General features: G+C 41.4%; 1 protein-coding gene across 2 annotated transcripts; it reads left to right on the plus strand.

The window, feature by feature from the left end:
* Positions 1-4,131: 4,131 nt before the first annotated feature.
* On the plus strand, positions 4,132-5,872 carry LOC147893908 (pathogenesis-related thaumatin-like protein 3.5). Of its 2 annotated transcripts, none has more exons than XM_087386009.1 (3): positions 4,132-4,377; positions 4,674-5,355; positions 5,693-5,872. In XM_087386009.1, the coding sequence occupies exons 1-3, from the start codon at positions 4,326-4,328 to the stop codon at positions 5,787-5,789; spliced, it is 831 nt and encodes a 276-aa protein (XP_087242135.1). In that variant the 5' UTR covers positions 4,132-4,325; the 3' UTR covers positions 5,790-5,872. The 2 variants fall into 2 exon arrangements, with proteins under 2 accessions (XP_087242135.1, XP_087242136.1); XM_087386010.1 differs by having other exon boundaries at positions 5,696-5,872.
* Positions 5,873-24,981: the final 19,109 nt, after the last annotated feature.

Genomic DNA, 24,981 nt, shown 5'->3' on the forward strand with positions numbered 1-24,981 from the left:
CGTGCTTCCCCATCTGCCTCATGATCTTTCACAGCATTATGGACTTGCTTCCACAATCCATAATTAATCTTTGAAACTGTTCTACCTTGCCTTACTTGCTTACTATGTTTGGGTCAAGACAAGAATCTTCTTGCCTTAACACCACCAATAGAGGGCTTGATTGGTACCTCCTTGCCATTGGTAGACTTTTTAAAATCCTTTGTGATTTGAACATCTCCTCCATGCAGACCTATATCGGATAACACTTTTTCCAATGCTTGAAGAGCATCCTTTCTATTTTTTTCGGGACGGAGTTTCCAAGCAAATCCAATATATACAAATACCAATTTCTCAATAATTCGACATAGACCATGCAATGTGCAGATGTGAACATTACATAGTGGAATGTCCAGAATGGCCTTGAAGTCAGGGTCAACTTTATCTCTATTAGGTGCTCTCTTCCACCATTTTGAATCCATTACTTGAGCTGATTCTTTGCAGTAAAGACAAGGAGACTTTGAGTTGCCTCCTTTACTAACGTTATACATGCACTTAAGTGTTTTAAGATCCCCGGCCATGTGCCACTCTACTTGAAAATCACCTTTTCCTGCAACATGGAGATTCTCGCCTTGCACTTGTCCTTTGCTTATTCTTGGTATTTCCGTGTGGTGAAACACCCAATTTAGTGTTTCATGGTCTTCTGTCTTCACCTGCCATATTATAGAAAACAAAAGTCTTACTATAACAGATTTGAAAACAATGACCAAAATCAAGTACAAAACAAAAAATGATCATACCTGGAACGAGCCTAACCACCATATGTGTTTCTTCGACTACACACTAAAATACTTCGAACTCGCTTCAGTCAATGATGTATCAATTGCTCCATTCATCAATGTAATAGTAACTCTTTCCATTTTCTTTTCCTTTACAACCTCACACTCATCCAGTTTGATAACAAATTTCAAAATGCCTTTGCACTCCTCAAATGTTATTCCATAAAACTCGACCATTCTTCTTTGAAGTTGTTGTAGATCTACAAATATATTGTTCCAAGGATCATACACAGTGGTTCCTTTACCACCATGAAATATTTCTTCAATATGGATATATTGCCCAATAAATTCATCTATACTTTCATTCAAATGACCTCTTATCCTCCACACGGTTGCTGGATTTGGCAATAAAACTCGTTTAATCCTTTGATCTTTCAAAGTTGAGGATATCGCATGGAAAATCGAACTATATCCCTTCCTGCTAACTCCACTGACATCAAGAGCCTCTTGGATTGTAGTGCCATCAACTTGATTATTGGATATAAAGTCCTCTACAACATTGCGTTTGACTATTTTGTATTTTTTTTCCTCAATCAAACCTTTTGCTACACCACAAGAAAGCAATCCTTTCATTTGTTTAACAGGAAGAAGGTTCGGATCCATATTTTCTTTTGCAGGCTCCAATAATTTCCTATAGTAACAACACAATATGCCTATATCATTCAGCACCTCCATTCTTGTTTTGCAGTAAGGGACGAAATAGATATAGTCATTTGAGAGCCTTTTTGAGTATACAAAATGATAAATTTCAATCTAACCTTGCTTCCTGAATTCGTCGCTTGCATCCACCAGTCCCAGCCTTCAAATTTGCAATGTTTTTAATCTTCGTGCTACGTAGTCTGTCTCCAAGCACAGTTCTCTTCTTTCTTGCTCTTGTCAACTCTTTTTTACTCTTTGAATGCTCCTCAATTTCATTCTGCAAACTGCTGCTCCAATTTTGCACGAATGGCTATCTCCTGCATCTTGGCCCCCTTTTCTTGTAGGTACATCATTTTATACGTTTTCGCAAATGCAGACTGCGCTGAAATATAACCAAGAAGTCCATTTTGTCCATCGTCGGCAAACCTCAGTAATGTGGTGGGATTGACAAATGGAGGTGTAGAGTTTTTTACTTGACATTTTGGATATATGCTTCCATCGCACCAGAAGTCAATATGTTGAAGCCCTTCTCTTCTCATATTTTCCTGCTGTTGAGCATTCAGCACCGTATCCTTTCGTCTTTTTTGTGCTGGAGCATATTGTTCTTCTAAGTCGATGTGAAGATGGTGTAATCGCTTCTTCTGAGATAGTGACTCACTAGTATCGGCCATTTTTTATGCTTCTGAGGTTGCGAAGTTTGCTTGTCAATCTCATAGTCGTTTTGTAACATGAATTGTGGAAGTGTGGCGGTATCCATGTGAATATTTTGAAAACTTGCAATCACCAAGTTCAGTGATGGATTCTTTATGAAAGGCCTGCACACGTCGGCAAAAGAGATGCGGAATCTTTGGTAAAGGAAAAAAAATCTAAGGAGATATTTAATGCAAAATCGTGTTAGTCAGACAAAAGATTATCTTATTCCTTTCTGAATTGACAGTTCTGTAGTCCTTACTAACAGTTCTGAGCCACGTTTCCGTATTTTACTATTTTTGAGATCTTGTAGGAGAGAAATAAATCAAAAAATAGTGAATTTCTTACAGGGCCCCAAAATGAGTTCCCTTTTTCCCTAATGTGGATTTGGAACCATGGGATCAATATTTGATCTAATGGTCACCCGCAAAGTCTCGCGCAATGGACTGCAGATTGAAGGTTGTGGCCCACGGTGGATTGATCGTCAACAACCCTCGAAGACAGCTGCACTTCTGACATGTCAAAGTCAGGGTCCACGTGGCTATGGCATGGACGTCATCATACGCATGATTATTGAGAGTGGAGGAGGCCACCAGAGAGAGAGAGAGAAGTAGATAGATAGATAGATAGATAGATAAAGAGAGAGAGAGAGAGAGAGAGAAAGAGAGAGAGAGAGAGAGAGAGAGAGAGACGACATACATATTAATATATATATAAGTACATATATATCACATAAAAAATAACATAACTATATAAATAAGTATATAGTGCATTTATTTATACATCAATATATAATTAAATATAAATATATATATATGTATGCATATATATGTATATATGTGTATGTATATATAAAATATATAGTATCTATCTTTTTTAAATATTTATTATGTATTATACATTACACACACACGTAGAGAGAATTGTATTGTATATAATATAATCTATTACATATATATATATATATAGAAAAATATAGAGAGAGATATTAGATATTTAATTAGTGCGAGACGTGCTCAAGATAATTTGTTAGATAATTTGTGCATATGGATGTCTACCACACACACTCTTTTATTGCATGTGTGTGTGTGTGCACGTGCCATGAGGGAGACAATGAGAGAGAGAGAGAGAGAGTAGGGTGGGCAAAGGTTGGGGGGGGCACGGGATTGTTTGTGATCAACAACAGACACTCATCTACCTGAATCATTGACTGCAATGGGCATAGGACCAAGCCAAGCTGTGCGCACAGTGGAGGGGGTCTTGAAACTGAGATTAAAGACATCCGAAGATCCCACCTTGAGACCGGGTCTTTAACCAGTGGTAGATGGGTCATGCTACTCGTGGGTATATAACTTCTACTCTTGGGAATGCCGGTTATATGCGTGCAGCAGCAGCGTGCCACACGTTCGCCAATTGTGTAACTGAACACAACACAGTATCCTTCCGACGGCTGCCACTCCCGGAACGTTATGTATGTATCCGTTTTCCTAGTAAGTATCATGAATGCAGTTATATCAGCTCGCACATCACCGTAGAGAACCGGCAAGGATGGAACACATAAAAGCGCAAGCCAGATATCACGGCAGAATGAATTACAAAGATTATTCCGGCGGTGTCTTGCCTCAGATGGAAATTGAATAATCGAAGAAGCGAGCCGATTGGGGAAAGAGTCAGCAAGGCTCTCATTACGCGATCAATACAGTGATGATATAAAGTAGAAAGAGCAGCGTCAGAATGGAGCAACAGACAACGGATAGATTCCCTTGCCTGGTGAATGTACATCGATGATGTAAAGAAGAAAGCGAAGGGTCTCAGGATTAAGAGGAAAAATCAGCAAGAGCTGCTTGCCCGATGGATTATGCCGCGACCCAAAAAGGCAAGGCCGACTCGCGGACTCGCGAGGATAATTAGACAGGATCGAGTGTGCAGGATTGTAATGGTAGGGCTGGGGCACATGACTGCTGGCCCGGTGCTGGGCATGTAGGCGATGTGAACAGTGCAGAGGTCAAGATCAGGATGTCGGGGAGTGTGATAACTTATCGAAGAAGCAAAGAGAGGGACACCCTCTAGCAAGATCTGTCGCTCGTCTCATTTCGTGTAGCGAGGGAAATCGAAGATTTGGTCATAGCGAGTCGCGTCGGTACCAAGCTCAGCCAACGATCCGAGCTGCAGTCACAGACTATGGATTGGACGAAACACATTGCCTTCCTTCTCCTCTTTTGCATCAGCTGTAGTGAGCTTTCTCTGCACTATCTTCGTTCACGAACACTCCAATTTTGTTTACTGTTGTCGTTTGGCATCGCATGATCGACGATGTCTCGCTAGCGTTCGAAACCGAGTTCAGCACGCAAACGTAAAAGCTTTTGATTGCGAATCGTTAAGTAATTCCCGGATTTCATCTTCTTGACAGTATAAGACAGTCCCAGTTTTGTGAATTTGTGTCGGAGCACATCCTGCCCGCGATCACCTCGGTGCTTCCAAAGAATTGCACTATCTCTCAAATTTCCTGACCAGGTATTTTGTCTACAGGAGCATCTGCGATCACTTTCACCTTCTCCAACAGGTGCAAGTACACAGTTTGGCCCGGTATTCTGTCAAGCGCAGGGATACCGCTGTTGGGGAACGGTGGCTTTGTTTTAAAATCTGGCGAGTCTACGAGCATAACTGTCCCGGCAGCTTGGTCCGGCCGATTTTGGGGAAGAACAGGCTGCAGTTTCTCGAGTGACGGAGTAGGCTCTTGTGAATCTGGGGATTGCGCGAAGAAATTAGAATGTGCAGGGACCGGAGCCGATCCACCATCGACCCTCGCGGAGATCACTCTGAAAACTGGCAATTCCACACTGGATTTCTACGATGTGAGCTTCGTGGATGGCTTCAATATGCCAGTACAGGTGAGTCCATCGAATGGAAGTTGCCATGTGGCGGGGTGTGGCAGCAACATCAACAAAGAATGCCCGAAGGAATTGAAAATCACGAATAAGGCAGGAGAAGTGGTAGCTTGCAAGAGCGCTTGTCTGGCGTTTGGGACGGCGCAGTACTGCTGCAACGGAGCATACGGCAATTCGAATACGTGCAAACCTACGCCCTACTCACAGCTCTTCAAGAAGCTCTGTCCAAACGCCTACAGCTATGCTTTCGACGATCAAAGCAGCCTGTTTACGTGCGAGAGAGCAGACTATGCGATCACGTTTTGTCCTTCGGCCAACTCCGGGTGAGACTCGTCTGAATTTGGTGCATCGCCTGCATTCTGGTTAGATTGATGCATCGCCCTTCTGCTTAGATTTGATGCATCACCATTCTATTGAGATTGATGCATCGCCATGTTTGGTAGTTTCTCTGTGTTCTCTTCTGCTGCCTGCTGAGATCGGATGTTTGCTTTCCCGTAGCATTCGGATCTTGTAGCTTATATTAACTTCTTCTTTGAAGAAAAATTACGAGCTCTGAATCAGCGTACGTTCCACTCTAGCTATTCGTGAAGTCAGAAAGATAGCAAGCATGCAAATGTTGTTGTTTAGTGCTGAGCTGACGAGGGTGAAGGTTGGTATTAGCAGCTGGAAGATGAAGCAGAAGAGGTGGTGGTGGTGGGTGGTGGTGGCTCTGGTTTTAACGGCCAGTCTGGAGATGAGCGGTATATCGGCCACCTGATCACAACATACCTGATCAGTTCATGTTTTTTTTGTTTCTAAGAGTGTAAATTATATACACTATCTTACTTGGACATCTTTAAGAAAAACCTAGCCACTTCGTTCTCATATAGTCAGCAAAAGTTTTTTTTTTGGATGGTTGGGCTTTTAAAATTTAAAGGTAGTTTGAGCCTCAAGATAAAAGCTTTGTAGAATGATCTCCATCCAGCTCAATATTTCTTTTAGGGCGCCCTCGCAAAAAAAAAAAAATCAGGTATGTAGTTGGACGAGATGAGCACGAGATCAGCACGCAACTAATCAGATGAAAGAAACATCAATATGGGATTCTTAGTAAAATGTGGGATGCTCTTGAACCTTAGAATTTTCTAAGCTAGTGTAAGAATGTAAATTACATACACTAAATAAGTTGGAAACTAAAAAAAAGAAAAAGTGCAACAAGTCCAAGTGGGCATGCCTCTTCAAAATAATGGTAAGTAGTGCTTTTGGATGCAAAGAGTAAGCAAAAGATATTAAAAGGTAGGTTTGCTTCATAAAAAGAAACCCAACTCAACTAACTTTTCAAAAAAAGTTACGCTTGGAAATCCATAAAGGAGAATCCGATTCTCTGCTATAGCACTACCTCTAGGGAAGCAATGCGAATAAAACAACACGTAGCTCCCTTTTAACAAGCCTATCTTTGCATATTAATTGAATTGCAAACCTAGTTTGACCTACCCAATCAATATTCAAATCTTTCTCTTAGGTACATTCATAGATTGGTCAACAATTAGTGCTCTTTTTCTGAGATGAGGATAGTTAGATAACATCATCAATGAGACCAAATCCAACACACTCACCCATTGAGCTCCACAAACTTTTTCACCATTGTTTTGGATGTTCTCCTTTTAACATTTGCATTGGAACTGTGATCTCCACCATCAATAAAATATTGGAAGAGGTGGCAATGCATTCTTCTGGGTATCTACTTTTCCTCTAATCATGGGGATGTTGTAGGTCATGCGAAGAGGAGCTTGTATTATGTTCCTCTCTAGCATCCATGCATTAGAGCATTCATATGAAATTTCTCATTAGAATCATTTTAGATAATATTGCATGTATTTATTGTCTAATTAATAGAAAAGGATGCTTTATTTTAGAAGGCATATATTTGTCACCTATATTACAAGAGGCATGGGTTTATGCCTCGGAGGATACACTCAAACTAATGTAATATTGGATTAAAGTACATTAAAATGGATTTCTAATGCTCAAATAGCAATTTCAATGATTTTATATATGGGAGAAATTGGATCATCTTGGTAAGAGGTCTTCTCAATATTCCTTAAGTGATGGTTTTGTTTGATGTATTATGGTCCCTCAAACTAATGTAATATTGGATTAAAGTACATTAAAATGGATTTCTAATGCTCAAATAGCAATTTCAATGATTTTATATATGGGAGAAATTGGATCATCTTGGTAAGAGGTCTTCTCAATATTCCTTAAGTGATGGCTTTGTTTGATGTATTATGGTCCCTTGGTATAAAGTCCAAACGCTCTAGATTATACCCCCCAAAAAGCTAAAATAGGTACACCTAATAATGAATCATCCCATATAGATTATCATTGCTTAGAACCACATTTACTTTTGGTATTAAAAACATTTCTCACTAGTGTAGATGTATGTTTATTAAAATATCCAGTACTTTTAAACCAATCAAATTTCACGCTGTATATCTTCAAAAAATAAAAGAAGCAAAAATTGTTATGAAAATACAATATATAATTTTGTTTAGCCTCCTTCCTCTATAGGAACTAAATGCAAAAGTAAAAAGCAATGTTAGGTTCAACATTGTTACAATAATTCTATTGATTATGATTCCAAGTATCATTTTTAATTCACCTTCATATTTGATGGAAAAATTCAGATTTTACATAGAAAACCTAAAAAAAAGAATTTAATTTTAGAGTTTGGAAATAAAATTTGCACATGGTGACTCCTTTGATAGATGTTAGAGTCTCATAATGCTCTCATGCATGTGTGTATGTGTGCTTTTAGCTCCTCTATGTCAAAACTATTGTCTGTAGTCCACATTGTTTACACTCAACTTTTGTAATGATGGCTTCATAGAATCTTTTATCCCATATGCCCATCATCATAGGGATGAGATGTGCTACATGCATGCCTCACGAAATCTTGTAATGATTGTGTCTAATTTGAGATGTTGGGGATGATGATGTCTAGTGATAGATTTTTGGATACACGATGCTTTGAAAAGGAGTTGTAGAAATAACTATGAGGAAGGCCTATGGAAAAGCCCCGGCTAGATGGTGGCCTACAAGTTGAGTTATTTTGAAATTTTGGCCTCTTATCAATGAGGAATATGTCAATGTGAGTTGCTTTAGAGGGTATCTTTCTTACAATGTTACTAAAGAAACTGACCCAATCAAAGGTGGTTCATTGGAGGCTAACCATGCCAAAGATCATTTGCAAGTTTCTAACTCAAGCTTTGGTTTGCATACTAGAATTAACTTAGATATGGACTATGCATTAAATACTTTTGCAAGGCATTAAATACTTTTGCAAGGTCCAACAATGATGTAGACTATTAAATTCGACAAGGCTTGTGGGGGGCTTGTGGCTCCATTTGATGGGAATTTAGAATCAAACTATTGTCATGCCTAGGATTTGGGCCTTTTTTGGGTTTACTTAGTTAAAATATCTTTGGCTAATGTAGTAGTAGTCATCAAGGATGTCCCCTTATCCTCATATATTTGTAATTGGCATCAAGCTTTGGTTAGCCTTTTGTGATTACATTAAAAAATGTTCTAAATATTTTTAAATGTATGATTCATTGTCTACGATTTGCTAGAAATGGAGGGTGGTGGTCCTTATATCGATTCTTGTGTTCATCCATAGTATACACGGGGAGTATTCGGTGCTTCCAAAAATCACATTAGACTCTTATTGAAAACATATTCATAGATTTTTACATGGATGTTATGGATAGAAAATGATGTTAGATGGAAATTTCAATATAATCTCTTAGGAATGGTTGAGTAATTTACAGAATCCTTGTGCAATTGGGGGTGCTAGTTTAAGAAGATTAATTGGCAGGTTGACTAGTTTACAGAATCCTTGTGCAATTGGGGGTGCTAGTTTAACAAGATAAATTGGCAAGTTGAGTGAGTTTCATGATCCTCTTATGCTCCCAAGGGATTCATCCAAAAAAAAAATGTAAGTATACCATTTGATTTCCAATGCCACATGTTGTCTATGTTCTTTGAAGCAGCACAATCTGCTAGGATGCTTAAAGTGTCATCGGTGGACTGGTGTGTGGCATGCCGTGTCATTAGTTGTGCAATGGAGTTGCATCTGACATGTGCTATATTCTAGGGATGATGGGAAAATATATTAGGACTTTCACTAGCAAATCATGTCTGTAGCACTGTGCTCCACACTTTGGGCAATTAACCAAATCGCCATACTCACGACAAAACAAAATACAATCATTAGGGAAAGCATGGATGGTGTCATAATCCATCCCAACCATCGTCAACATTTTCTTTGCTTTGTCTCTAGAATTGGGCATGGTATTTGGGACATGCAACATCTTCTAGAGCAACCTATTACAACTTGTATATCCAAGAAACTTGTGAATGAAAAACTAACTAATTAAAGCAATTAGGAATGAGATACTAAGATCAAGGCTCCAAACCTCATCAAGGCTGAGACTCTTGTGTCTGACCATCCATAGTTTGCTTGCAAATTCAAGATTGAGAGGCAAGCTCGTAGTTTTGACATCCTCGCACCATCATACAACACTATTGATGCCAAATCTCACATCACAGTCTCATGCTTAGACATCTCACCCCCATCTCCCGTGGTGCCTCCAAAAAAAGAATCTATAATGTTCACCATACCCTTGTCCTCCTCTAGAGGATCATCGTCAAGATCATGTTAATCGAATGATGGTGGTGGTGCACGCACTCCCTCATTGCTATCCTCATCCTATGTAATATAATGATGCAAGGTTAGTGTGTGCAACAAGGACAAGCAATATAAATATCCATGAATCACTCAAATATCATTGGTTTACTGCCGATGATGCACTAGCATGTTGACCAACATCCTCTTCTGGTGGTGCCTCTCCATACATCTGCAAGTGGTGCATGACAATATGGCACTAATGATGAAACCCTCGCCTACAATGCATGTAAGGACAAGGCAAGCTCTCGCAAAGCCACTCTAAACTCTCAGGAGGTGGCCCCCTATCCGATGAGCTATCACTACTCATCCTCTCCACCTGCACACATCCACAACCATTCCCCCAAGTTATGTCAAACACCCAGACACCTAAATCTCTCGAATTCCCCAAATTCCCTCAAACCCTCGTATCCCCTCTTTTTCACCAAACACCCTGGGGCCTAAATCCCTTCAAACACCCACTCACCCCCCACTCCCTAGCCCTTTCAAAAACCTTAAACCCTAAACCCCCAAAAAACCCCTATTTTGTTGGTATGGGCATCAGTATATACTGACAACTATATCGACATCTATACCGACACTTTATTTTTATATACCCACAGTAATACTGATGCACATACTGATGTTTTTCTGGGAACCCAAAACCACGCGTTGTTTGTCGCGCGATGCCGTTCATTTTTTTGTGTGTTCTCCTCCCTTGCTTTTGCTTTCAACTCGCGATCACCTACCGCAACCCTTGCCTCCTCACTCCTGCCTCCTCCCTCCCCCTCCCCCTCCTATCTCTCCATCCTCTCCTACATTGTCCCTCTGTACCTACAAGACTTGCTGCAACTCCCTCTCCATCTCAAGGTAAGAATTCATCTTTTCCCCTTCTATTTCAAGTTTGTTTGGTTTCTTTGTCTTTCTTTCTACCTCCAAGTATGTTTCCCTTTACTTTTGCTTTCCCTTCCATTCTCTAAAGTTTCTCTTCTCCTTTCCTTTCCTTTTCTTTCTCTAAAGGAAGAACAATACACAAAAAACAATCATGAAAGAGAAGAGTATGAAAGCTCTACCCATTGTTTTCATGCTTCTCCTTGTTTGTAGGCTTCTCTTTGTCACACAATCCATACCCTTTGGAATGTTGCTTCTCCAACTCCTTCTTTCACTAATTAGTTTTCTTAAAATGGTATGTTTCCTCTCTTTTATAGGGCCAGGACACAAAACAACTCCTCTTCCAAGCACGATCCTTTGGTGACAAAGGACACGTCATTTCTAGGTAAGAACGTGCTTCATCTCTTTTTCTATTTTCCTTTTTGTGATTGCATTGCCTACAGCTAGCAGCTTAAGCGCTAGCTGCAGTGATGGGTGTAGGAACTCTTATCCTCTTAAGGCGCTAGCTATAGTGATGGGCGTAGGAGCTTTTAGCCTCTCTTCTTCCCACTCTTATTTCCTCTATTCTTTTTTTTCTGATTTCCTCTCCTCTATTCTCGTTTTTTTCCCTCTCTTCTCTTTTCCTTTTCCCCTCTCTTATTTCCTCTCTTTCCCCCTCTCTTTTCTTCTCTCTTCTCCTGTCTTTCCTTCTCTCCTTTTCTCTCTTTTCCTCTTGTTTCCTCTCCTTCCTCTCTCTTCTCCTCTCTTTTTCCTCCCTCTTTTCCCCTTTTTCCCTCCCTCTTCCTCCCCTCGCTTTTCCTATCTTTCCCTCTCTTCTCTTTTCTCTACCCCTCCTATTTCCTCTCTTCCCCTCTCTTCTCCTATCTCTTATTTCCTCTCTTTCCCCCTCTCTTTTCTTCTCTCTTTTCCTTCTCTCTTTTCCATCCTCTCTTTTCCTTTTCCCCTCTCTCCTCTTCTCTATTTTCCTCTCTTCTCCCCTCTCTTATTTTATCTCTTCTCCCCTCTCTTTTCTTCTCTCTTTTCCTCTCTTTCCTTCTCTCTTTTCCTCTAGATGTAGCAGAGTGGAAGGAGTGGAAGGAGGGGAACCATGAAACATGAGTGGTGTGAGAAGGGACATAGTAGGGGAGTGGTGTGAGACAAAGAAGAGAGGAGGGGAGACTTTAAAGATTGAGGGAGGGTGAAGCAGATAAGGGAAAGGCAAAGAATCAAACGTACAAAGGCTAAGGAGGATAAAGTGGATAGGGTGAAAGGGGACATGATTGGAAACACACTATTCAAAATTTTTGGACTTGTGTAAAGTCTAATTTGAGAAATGGACTAAAAAACAGTCCAAAAATTTTGAATATACTAGTAATGTTGTTTTTAAACTAGATTTGCCAACTCAAAACAAAAGATTTAATGATTTTGAACTAGATTTGCCAACTCAAAACAAAAGATTTAATGATTAAGTACTAAGAACATCAATGCATAACCAAATCTCTTACAAAGGGGTCTACATAAACATTTTCATAACTTCACAAAAATCTCTTGCAAAGTGGTCTACATAAACATCTTCATAACTTCTTGTGAATTGAGCAACTATCACCTAAGAACATTAATACATGACCAATAATAGATGACCAATTCTCTTACAAAGTGGTCTACATAAACATCTTCATAATCACGTAAGAACATCAATAGATGACCAATAGATGACCAATTCTCTTGGAAAGGTGGTGTAAATAAACACCTTTATGTATAAGTGGTGTGCACACACCTTTATGACCATTTCTTTTAGAAAGGTGGTGTACATAAAGCCCTTAGAAAGGTAGTGTAGATAAATCCTTTTATGTGTAAGTAGTGTACATATACACCACACTTGGTATTAAAAAACACCGTTAAGTATAAAATGGCCCTCATAAACAATCTTTATACATAATAATGAGAGTAAAGAAATAAAAAAAGTAGTAAACTTTTCATTAGATATTAGCTTTACATAGAAGTTCAAAACTTGTGATTACAAAGCCGTTAGCGAACATGTTACTCAGTACCAATGTCCTCAATGCCAGGCCCTTGACTACCAGGGTCCTGACTAATAGGCTGCTCTAAGACTGGAGTCTCAGTAGCAAGGTCCTTACTAGTTTGCTCTTCAGTTCCAAGCACCTGACTAGTAGGCTGCTCTAGAGTCTCATGACCAAGTTCTTGGTAAGTAGGGACCTGGCTACTAGGTTCCTGACTAGTAGGCTGCTCTGGAGTCTATAAGGTCATGGTTGAAGAACCATCTATGCCTCCTGGTAACTCCTCCTGGTCATGCTTTGCCTCATCCATACCTTCTTTGAGTAAGGCTTCCTTGCTTGATCCACTTGCCTGTCCTTCACCCAAGATCGATCCACTTGCCTGTCCTTCATCCAAGATCAAGGGTGCCTTCCTCACTTTTAATTTTAAGGGAAGTGCTTCCACCTCTTTAGCCTTACCTTTACCTGTGACGTGTGCTGTACTACTGTAACTTCTTGTTGCCGTGAACCTTCCCGTATGATGAGTGGAACCTCCTTGACTCTAGTTGACAATTGATCACCCTTATTCTTTGTGCGGATTTCTTCTTGCCGTAAGTCATCGGATGCAGAGCTTTCATCCTCATCATCACCTGAGCTAGAATCATCACCCTCAGACTCACTACCCTCTTCTTTGACATTTTCCTCCTCAAAGAAAGAGTGCAACTGTAATATGTGTCAAAGAACTCAATTTGATGGGGGGTATCAATAACATTTACATTTTTACCTTGCCGTAGCAATTTCTCAGCAGCAAAACCCATTCGATACAATGCTACTTCCCACCCATCATTCAATAAATTCTTTGTCATCTCTAGTATCACATCAGGATCCATCGGCTTTCTGTAATCCACCATTGCTGCATCAAGCTTAACCTTATGGTCCTCAAAGTAATGAAGCTCGAGAGTCCTTAAAGGAGTTTGGATTAGATTACCACCACCCCTCGATAAGAAGCACATCAAGAAAGGCTGCAAGACTTGAATGGCAGTGCCTTCCAAGACAGTCATATGATTACGCAGGACTATACAATGGTATACTTTTGAAAGTAAATACCCAAATGTAGATGTCAAACTCGCATATAGGGCATCCCTTTGTGATTCTGTCACGAACAGGACCAACGTTGATCTTTTCTTATCTACCATAGGACCTTCAACAATAAACCGCACAAGTTCAACTATCTATGACACTGCAAGGTCTTGCAATTCATTTATGAAAAATACGCATGGCTTCTCGCAAGCATGACCGCTCATTGTTATGAAATGCTCCGTATCAATGCCATTGATGTGTGCAAATTTTGTATCATTCTCTGATAGCAGGATATCATAAGAGAAGCTGAATGAAGAACCATCATCTAAACCACCAATTGCTCTACCTTGGGTACTGGACTGCAAGGCCTTTTTCTTAATGTCCATATATTCTGTCTCAACAACCTTTGGCATTTTAGCTCTTAGATCCTTTGTTGGTGTGGCATCTGCATCCATTGAAGCCAACCACTTTCTAGCCCATGTTTTATCAAGGAGTTGACCTAGGCTAAGTGCTTTCTTCTTATCCACATCAATTGACTTGCCAGCTAACTCATCATTAGATTTCAATAAAAATAATAGTGCCGAGAGAGCAGCCTCACTTTGAATCATTCGGGTGACCACTTCATCTAAGTTGCTATGCTTGCTCTTCTTTCCAAAGAAGCAGTCACCACTTAGGATCTTCTTGCATACTTCTTCTGTTATTGCATCTGGAACAAACCTTAAAGCTCTCCACCAAACAATAGACATCGGTTTCTTTATTTCTTTCCTCTGAGTTGCAATGTGCTCTGGTGCCTCAAAGGATGTCTTTCCTGTTTCATATGCTTGGCAAACATCCACGATGCTCTGAAACACTGATTCCTCACGGAAGACAATGCAGGTAACATCCCTGTATCTTGCAACAGCGGTGTTCAAATCCTTTGCCTCAACCTTATTACCTGGTATGCCTTGCGTATTGCTTACAACACCTTTCAAGCATCTATAGAACCGAGTCCTCTTTGTCATGTACTCCGATGTAGGTCTCCTGCCCTTCACTGTTTGTGGCTTTCCACAGCCCATCCATAACTCCCTTGCCTTTATCAAGATCTCAGAAAGAGAAGAGCTTTTTTTCAACCTAAATGGAGCAGAATTCAGCCTCTCTGATTCTAGAATGTACTTCGAGTCATCATTAAATATGCATATATGACAAATGACTCGTTGAAACTTTTCCATCCACTCAATCTGTGGCAAGTTTCCTTTTCTTCCCTCATCAAGGGCGATCCTGCAAGCCTCACAAAAGTGTTGCCCATCAATGGGCTCAAACCTACATCTTTCTAAGAATCTATTCTTTGCCAGCATGTATCTCTTCTCGATGTCACTCCCATATCGGCTTTGATACAAAGCCTCTCCACGAACAAAGTCACTCTTTCTAAAGTTCTCAAAAGCATCAAGAAAGTCCACGCGCTTTTGAAATGTGACATCAGGCAATGTGAGATCATCTTCTTGAAGTCTCTTAAACGCCATAGGACGAAGAGTGATATTAGTGGCAACGGGAGTTCTTGTTTTCCTTGTATCTTCATACAATTTGCGTGCAAATATCTTATCGAGCTTTCTTTGATTTGTGAACAATGAAGCTCGATCAATAAGCATTGTGGCCACGCTGAATTGTGAAAATCCCCAAATGTATCCCTCATCCTCTGGAGGATGTAAGTCCGCCACACTTATAGAAAAGTCTTCGAGACTTGTATCTTCTTCTTGCTGATCTTTCTCTTCATCGCTATCCAATTTTTCGCCTGGTTTTAAATAGCCTGCACTTGAGCGATCTCCACGTGGAGTAGGAGTTATTTTTGCTCTCTTTCTGGGAATAGCTATAGCACTTGAGTCTACTCCACGATCACTCCTTCTTGTTCCTGTAGTTGCAGCAGTCGATGGCGTAGGTACAGTTGGAGATACTGTAGTTACACTTGTTGGAGTTATCGGAGTTACCGCCACAGCTATTGACGGTACTTGAGGGTTGTGTGTTATAGATGGCATAATTAGTGCCCCTGAAGGTTCAACACCACCACTTGGAAATGCATCCCACATTTTCTTCAATGCTTCTAAGGCATTAAGTAATTCTTGGGATCCCTCAATTGAATCTGGTAACGGTTTCAAGAAGTGCTTCGGAGTAACTCGTAACTTGTAAACCACCTCGTCATTCTTTCCTTGGCACACAATTTCTATCAAATTGTTTTCTTTAATATTGATGTTTGATACCATGCCACCATTTCTTACTGCCTCTGCAGAATATTTCGGGCTTGATATGTTCTCTGAAGTGATCACCAAAAAATACTTTGATTTCCGCTCCATAAAATACCAAGCATGTTCAAGGTATTTGAAAGACACCTTGGAACCAAAACTGAAAGCCATGAAAGCTATAGTTTTCTGAAAAACAATCAAAAATAAAAAATGAGAAATACAATGATTTTCAAACTCAAAATATTAAATAAATTTTTAATTAAATATTTTTTAAGTTTTATTTATTTTTAATTTTTAAAATAAAATATTTTTTTAAATTATTTTATTTTAATTAGTTAGTTTATTTTAATCACCCCTTGCCCGTCACCTTGCGATGTCCCCCTCCCCGCCCCTTGCCCTTCCACGCCCACCTCTTCCCTCCGCCCGCCCCCCTCCCCCTTGCTCCTTCCCCACGCCCCCCTTCCCTTGCCCCTCCCCTTCCCTCTCCACACGTGTGTGTGCATGTGGTGAGGGAAGGGGAGGGGCAAGGGAAGGGAGGAGCGGGGGGCCGGGCGGGCGGAGGGAAGGGGAGGGGGGCGAGGGGTACCTGTTGCGTGCGCAACAGGTGGGGGCATCGATGCCCCCCTCGCCCCCCCTCCCCTTCCCGCGCTCCCCCCACCCCCCTTCCCTCTGCCCCCCAACCCCCCTCCCAGCGCACGCGGGGGGGGCGTGGGGAGGGCGGGGGTGTGCGAGGGTTGGGAGGGCGGAGGGGAGGGAACGGGGGGCGGAGGGGAGGGCGCGTGGGGGCGGAGGGGAGGGGGGCGGGCGCGCGGGGGGGCAAGAAGGGGGGGTTGGGGGGGCGGAGGGGAGGGAAGGGGAAGGCGGAGGGGAGGGCGGGAGGGATGGGCGGAGGGGAGGGAAGGGGGGGCGGGCGGGGGAAGCCCCCCACCTGTTGCGTGCACAACAGGTGGGTGGGGGGGGGTCGACCCCCCCACCCACCTGTTGCGCACGCAACACGCAACAGGTTGGGGGGCGAGAGCCCCCTCCCCTTCCCCACACCCCGCCCCCCACAGCCCCCCCTCCCGGCGCGCCCGCCCCCCTCTGCCCTCGCCATGCCCCCCGCCCCCCCCCCCGCGCCCCACCCACGCCCCCCCTCCCCTCCCGCGCCCCTCCCACGCCCCGCCCTCCCCCCCCTCCCCACGCCCCCCCCGCGCGCCCGTCCCCCCTTCCGGGGGGGGTGTGGGGAGGGCGGGAGGGGAGGGGGGGGTGGGGGGGAGCCCCCCACCTGTTGCGCACGCAACAGGTTGGGGGGGCGCCCTCGCCCCCCTCCCCTTCCCCACACCCCGCCCCCCGTAGGCCCCCCTCCCGGCGCGCCGGCCCCCCCTTGCCACGCCCCCCGCCCCACCCACGCCCCCCCCTCCCCTCCCGCCCCCCCCCACGCCCCGCCCTCCCCCCCCCCGCGCGCCCGCCCCCCCTTCCGTCTGGAAGGGGGGACGGGCGCGCGGGGGGGGGCGTGGGGAGGGCGGGAGGGGAGGGGGGGGTGGGGGGAAGCCCCCCACCTGTTGCGCACGCAACAGGTGGGGGGGAGCGCCCTTGCCCCCCCTCCCCTTCCCCACACCCCCCCCTCCCTCAGCCCCCCGCCCCCAGCCCCCCTCCTGGCGCGCCCGCCCCCCCGCTCCGCCCTCGCCACGCCCCCCGCCCCCAGCCCCCCCTCCCGACGCGCCCGCCCCCCTCCCCTCCCGCCCTCCCCACGCCCCTCCCGCTGGCGCGCCCGCCCCCTTCCGACGACGAAAGGGGGCGGGCGCGCCGGCGGGGGGGGGCGTGGGGAGGGCGGGAGGGGAGGGGGGGGGGTTGGGGGGCGGAGGGGAGGAAAGGGGGAGGCGGAGGGGAGGGCGGGTGGGCGGCAGGGAGGGAGGGGCGGAGGGGAGGGCGAAGGGAAGGGGGGGCAGAGGGTCAACGACAGGGCAGGAGGGGGGGCGCGGCGGAGGGCGGGAGGGAGGGAGGGGAGTGGGAAGGGCGGAGGGGAGGGAAGGGGGGCGGAGGGGGGTGGGGGCAGGGTAGGGACGACAGGGGGAAGGGAAGGAAGGGGACGGAAGGAGGAGGGAGCAGGCAAGGGGAGGGGAAGGGGCCTTGGGGAGGGAGGAGAGGAGAAGGGGGAAGGGAAGGGAGGGGAGAAGCGGGAGGAGAGGGGAAGGGACGGGAAGGGGAGAGGAGAGAGGAAGTTGGAGAAGAGGGAGGGAGGGAGTACCTGAGTGGAGAGGTGGTGGAGCTCCAGGAGAGAGTTGTGAGAGAGAATAAGAGAGTTGTGAGACAGAATGAGGAGAAGTAGAGTTTTATAGGAAATGGATAGCTTTTAGGTCAAGTCAGCTTTTTTTAGTTTTTAAGGTTTTTTTAGTTCTTTTAGGTTCACTATAAGTAGAACATTCTTCATTCTCTCTTTCATTCAAAGATCATTCGTTTACACTCCACGCTTCTCTCCTCTCATCAACCTGTTGCAGGATTCGCAAAAATTTTCAAAATGATGCAAGAGGTGAGTTGTTGCGTACGCAAGAACTTCTAAGAATCAAGTTTTTATAAATTTGAATTTTTTTTCAAATCCGATCTTTTTCTAAAAAACTTGTGTGTACGCAACAACTTAAAAAACCATTTTAGCATTAAATCTTTTTTTCCATAAATTTTCCTCTTTAACTCAAACTCTCACAACCCCTCCCTACCTATTGCGTACGCAACAACTTCAAAACAAAATTTAACACTCAAACCCTACCTATTGCGTACGCAACAACTTCAAAACAAAATTTAATCATAAATCTCTCAAAAAAACTCATCAACCAAAAAAAAAATCTATTACAAATTTCTCTCTCAACCTCAAAGCCACTCAAACCTCCCTACCTATTGCATACGCAACAACTCCAAAACAAAATTCAATCATAAATCTCTCCAAAAAACTCCTTAAAAAAAAAAAAAAATCTATAACACATTTCTCTCTCAACCTCAAAAGCACTCAAACCTCCCTACCTATTGCGTACGCAACAACTTCAAAACAAAATTTTATCACAAATCCTCCAAAAAACTCTTCTCACTACACTTTATTACAAATATCTCTATCAACCTCAAAACCACTCAAATGTCCTACCTATTGCGTACGCAACGACTTCAAAACAAAATTCAATCATAAATCTTTTCAAAAAACTCTTCTCACTACACTTTATTAATATAAGAAATCCATTTATAATATTTTTATCCCATAATATAATAAATTAAATTTTTATTAACTAATGTTAAAATATAATTTTACCAAAAAATATATATTATTAATCTATAAATTAATATAAATATTATATAATTATTATATAAATACATATATAAATACATTAATTTAAGAAAAAAATTGAAAGGAGATCTTCTAGCATATGTGCTTTATATAATACTTAGTCTTAAAACAATGAAGAATTAGTGAATATATTGCTCTTCTATACATTATTAACTTAAAAACTAATATAAATATAAATTAATTATTATATAAATTTAAATAAATATATAAATAATTAATATTATACATTAATAACATTTAAAATTATGTAGATTATATACTAATAACCTTTCAATTTTAAAAAGTAGTCAATAAAAGAATTAAATTAATTTTAAAATTTAGAAAATATTAAAATTTACACACTTACTTTTAGCATGTATGCTTTTATTCCATGTGTATAATACTTGTTAGTTAGTCAAAAAATGAAAAATTAGATAATGTATTTGTAAGGTAGGTATTTAAAACCATAGAATCTAGAAGACTACACTATCATTGCATCCATATCATTTTTTTACTTTAGTAACCATCAGATATCCATGATTCCATGTGTATAATACTTGTTAGTTAGTCGAAAGAATGCAAAATTAGATAATGTATTTGTAAGGTAGGTATTTAAAACCATAGAATCTAGAAGACTACAGTATCATTGCATCCATATCATTTTTTTTACTTTAGCAAGCACCAGATATCCATGGTATCCATGATATGGAATACATATTTCTTAGAATGTCCATGATATGGAATATATATTTCTTCGAATATTTCTTATCAAATACTTTTTCATTTCTTCTCATACACCATGCACTTCTTCCTAATCAGTGTGCATACATCACTTCTTCGAATCGGTGTGCTTTTAGCCTCCTATGTACTTGTTCCTAATCAGTAGGATACTTTGAGTAGGTAGGCTTGTAACTACTTAAAGTAAAGCCTTTGCAAAGGATCGTACCTTTTGATACACCATGCAGCATGAATGTAAAAAAATATGAATCGGTGTACTTTTAGCCTATGTGCTTGTCCCTAATCAGTAGGATACTTTGACTAGGTAGACTTATACTTACTTAAAGTAAAGCCTTTGCAATGTATCATACCTATAAACAAAACACTTTGGAAAGCATATAACATATAGTCTATATATATCTAAACTAAATACTTTAGAATGCATATTTTATATAGTCTATATATCTTAAATCTTACACCCTAAATCTTAAATCCTAAAGTTTCCTAAATCTTAGGTTATATAATCTAAGCTCTTAAACTTATATAATAGTTATAATTCCTAAACCTTAAATCCTAATCCCTATAACTTAAATTCTAAAACCTAATTTTCAATTCTAAACCCTAGATTCTACACTCTAAGCTCATGATCTTATATACTAAACCTTAAAACCTAAATCCTAAACCCTAAAACAATAATCATAAACCCTAAAAGCTAAACCCTAAACCCTATATTTTTAACCCTAAACCCTAAACCCTAAATCCTAAACCCTAAACCCTAAAAATATAATCATAAACACTAAACCCTAAACACTAAATCTTAAATCCTAAGCCCTAAATCCTTAACCCTAAATACTAAACCCTAAACCCTAACCCTAAAATACAATCAAAATTTTATGATTTTTCTCGATTTGTGCAACATGTTAGATATACCCCCAACCTGTTGCTTAAGCAACAGGTTGGGGGGTATATCTGACCTGTTGCACAAATCGAGAATTTTCTCGATTTATGCAATAGGTCGGATATACCCCCCAACCTGTTGCTCAAGCAACAGGTTGGGGGATATACCCGCAACCTGTTGCTCAAGCAACAGGTTGGGGGGTATATCCAACATGTTGCACAAATCAAGAAAATTCTCGATTTGTGCAACAGGTCGGATATACCCCCCAACCTGTTGCTCAAGCAACAGGTTGGGGGTATATGCAACAGGTTGGGGAGTATATTAAACATGTTGCACAAATCGAGAATTTTCTTGATTTGTGCAACAGGTTGGGGGTATATCCAACCTGTTGCACAAATCAAGAAAATTCTCGATTTGTGCAACATGTTGGAGTATATCCAACTTGATTTGTGCAACAGGTTGGATATACCCCCAACCTGTTGCTCAAGCAACAGGTTGGGGGGTATATCCGACCTGTTGCACAAATCGAGAAAATTCTCGATTTGTGCAACAGGTCGGATATACCCCCCAACCTGTTGCTCAAGCAACAGGTTGGGGTATATCCGACCTGTTGCACAAATCAAGAAAATTCTTGATTTGTGCAACATGTTGGATATACCCCCCAACCTGTTGCTTGAGCAATAGGTTGCAGGTATATCCCCCAACCTGTTGCTTGAGCAACAGGTTGGGGGGTATATCCGACCTGTTGCACAAATCGAGAAAATTCTCGATTTGTGCAACAGGTCGGATATACCCCCCAACGTGTTGCTCAAGCAACAGGTTGGGGGTATATCTAACATGTTGCACAAATCGAGAAAAATCATAAAATTTTGATTGTATTTTAGGGTTAGGGTTTAGGGTTTAGTATTTAGGGTTAAGGATTTAGGGCTTAGGATTTAAGATTTAGTATTTAGGGTTTAGTGTTTATGATTATATTTTTAGGGTTTAGGGTTTAGGATTTAGGGTTAAGGGTTTAAGAATTAAATGTTTAAAGTTTAGGATTTACGGTGGTTAAGATGTTTTGGTATTAATTATTTAAAGTTTAGGATGTAGGGTTTAGGTTAATGCCTTCTCTGCTAGTTTTGATATAGAAGTTATTAAGTAATAATAGGCTCAATGATTATTTATTAAATGTTCATTTTGAGTTGCTAATTTACTTTTATACATAAAACAGGTATTCACCCTAACAGAGGGTATGGATGTGGTGTTATATGAGAAGAATGAAGTGGTGGCTTTTGGACGAATTCATAGTCTTGATCCTATGAATGTGTGTCATTTTCAACGTTGTGGTGAGAGAAGATGTGTAGTGATAATCACCAACGTTGTAAATCCTGAAGTACATTTAAAATATCCACATGGAGACTTTGAAACATTGGGAGATATCTTACAATGTGATATATTTGATATGCAAGCACACAGAACACTCTGGGACCAAGACGAAATTGTTCCAAAGACATACTTTCAAGATATCAAGAAAACTTATATCCAGGGGGAAAAAGTACAGATGTTATCTCGCTTCGGAGAAGTTTTAGCAATTGGCAACTTTAAGGGCTATGCTCAGAGTTTTCTCTGTATAGTGGAGATAATTAAGTTGACTAGTGCAGGTGTCATTCAAAATGCAATGGATAGTACTTCACAATTAGACGTCCATAATACTACATCTCAACTACAAGTTCATAGTACTTGTAAATGGGGGTTAGCTTTCTTGAAATCAAGTTTGCCCAAGACAGTTTCCTTCAATGTCATGGAAGACACAACAGAATATTATCAGAAGAAAAAGACTATAACACAAATGGGATCCAAATTGATAAGAAGCTATAGTAGTAATCAAGAGTATCATAGTGGCATGCTCACAGGTATCGAGGACATTATAGTAACAGATGTTGATGCAGAAAAGGTTTCTTGTGTTGCAAGTGACTCAAATATACTCACTGGTATAGAAGACTTGTCTTGTGTTGGAAGTGACTCGAACAGGCTCACTGGTATAGAAGACTTGTCATGTGTTGCAAGTGACTCGAACAGGCTCAATGGTATAGACTGTGTTGCAAGTGACTCAAACAGGCTCACTGGTATAGAAGACTTGTCTTGTGCTGCAAGTGACTCAAACATGCTTATTGATATAAAAGACAGAAGATGTGTTGAAAATAATAAGATGGGACCACAAAGAAAAATACACGCAAAGATCAATGGGATAAGTGATGCAATAATAGGAATTGATGATATTAGTGACAATGATCATGATGTTACCACTCGAATACAAGGCAAAAGGGGCAGAGAATCTGAGAATATTGTTGCTAGCATGCCAGAGAATATAGATGGGAGAATCTTGAGTTACGAAGGAGAAACAGTTCAACCACAAAATTCAAGAGGCATTGGCAACAAATTGACATCAATGAACATGTCGACCAGATTGCCATTTCCAAGATATTATAAGGTATCAAATAATTCTCAAGCCTACACAGCATTTGATTATAAAGATGAAGATTCAAGGGAAATGGATTCGAGGTTTGATGGTCTTACAACTAGAAAACGCAAGACACTATTTACAAAAAGAAAGTATGTGAGTGTGAAGAGGCGAAGAATCATGGCATCAATTCCAGAACCAAAGAGACATGTGATGCTATCCGAGGAGAATATGGAAAGGATGCTTATGCGAGTTTGTTGCAAGAGACTTTGCATTAGAAAAGTTGGGAAAGATGATTGTGCAGCCATACGCCTTGGTATTTGGAGTAAGACAGCGCCTAATAGACATAACTATCTTCTTCAAGAGTTTTCATGCTTTCTTCATCAAGGCACTAATCAAGATTTGAGCACAGGACACTGTAAACCTAGATTGAAACCCATGGTTAATGGGAGACCCATTTGCAATCGAGGATATCAATGGTTAACTGGACTATCACATGGCACATATTGGACCATCTGGGTAGAGGTGAAAGAAAAAGTTATTCATACAATTCATGGAAATACCTACAAGCTTAAATGCCATGGAAGCACTATAAATGCAACCGCAACATTAAAGCAAGTTCTCGAAGACCATGCATTACCGCAGCCTCATCTTCAACAAACAATGCTAGATGGACGTGTCGAATGCCAACAACATCTTCCTTTGGGAATGACAAAGAAGGTCGTCCTAGAGACTGTCAATAAAACTTTACAAGACAGAGACGAGAGCATGATTTCACGATCAACCTTGTACAAAATTTGGCGTAGAGATTTTTGCCATGTCAAGACACCATCAAAGCAAAGGATGTCAAAATGTAAGACATGTGATGAATTAAAAAATGCCATTGAACATAGTAAATGTGAGCAGCAGCGAGGAAGATATATTAAATGGCGATCAATCCATTTACGTCATGTGCAGGATGCTCGAAAGTTGTATGCTTCTTGGAGAGAGGAAGCTATTTCACATGTCAATAAGTCCATGTGCATCACCATTGATGGCATGGACCAGAATACAACCACTTTGCCACGATATAGACGTATCCCACCGGCATCGGAGGGCAAACGTGGACTAAAAACACACTTGTGTGGAGTATTAGTACATGGATACCGAATCTTTTGTGATGTATGGATTGATAGTTTGCATGACCATGATAGTAACCAGGTTGTTACATCAATCATGAAAGCAATAAGAAAGGTCAGAGATGCTCGCGGATGTTTGCCTAACACATTGCGAATACAAGCTGATAATTGTTGGAGAGAGAACAAGAATAAATATATATTTGCTTTATGCTCTATGTTGGTTGGTTTGAAAATATTTGAAGAAGTGGAAGTTGGCTTTCTTCTTGTCGGCCATACACATGAAGACATAGATCAAATCTTCAGTGTTATCTCTGGTGAGTTGAAGGCAATGGATGTTTTGACAATGGAGGATATGCTATTTCGAATTGGGAAAAAAATTGGAGGTTCTCGTAAGGAAGAATCAGAAGTGGCTATCTTAGAGAGGATGGTAGATTGGAGAGCATTTATAGAGCCACATTTACAAACAGGAGATGATGCCCTAATAGGACACACAAATCCACACTACTTTCAGTTTCACATGCATAACAATATTCCAGTGATGCAATGGAAGCACTACTCAGTAGATGGAGATCATTTATGGAGTGAGTCATATGCTTTGTTACAACGAATAATTCCATTGGAGGAA

This window comes from Dipteris shenzhenensis, chromosome 15 (assembly GCF_047967505.1).
Source record: "Dipteris shenzhenensis isolate YYH24624 ecotype China chromosome 15, Dip_SZ_1.0, whole genome shotgun sequence".
NCBI lineage: Eukaryota > Viridiplantae > Streptophyta > Polypodiopsida > Gleicheniales > Dipteridaceae > Dipteris > Dipteris shenzhenensis.

What these genes read in the sequence shown, in the direction of transcription:
- LOC147893908 (XM_087386009.1), top strand. Translation starts at nt 4,326, where the DNA reads ATGGATTGGACGAAACACATTGCCTTCCTTCTCCTCTTTTGCATCAGC. An exon ending in CCTCTTTTGCATCAGCTGTA is followed by an intron (nt 4,378 to 4,673) that starts GTGAGCTTTCTC and finishes TTTTGTCTACAG; the next exon opens with GAGCATCTGCGATCACTTTC. An exon ending in TGTCCTTCGGCCAACTCCGG is followed by an intron (nt 5,356 to 5,692) that starts GTGAGACTCGTC and finishes GGTTGGTATTAG; the next exon opens with CAGCTGGAAGATGAAGCAGA.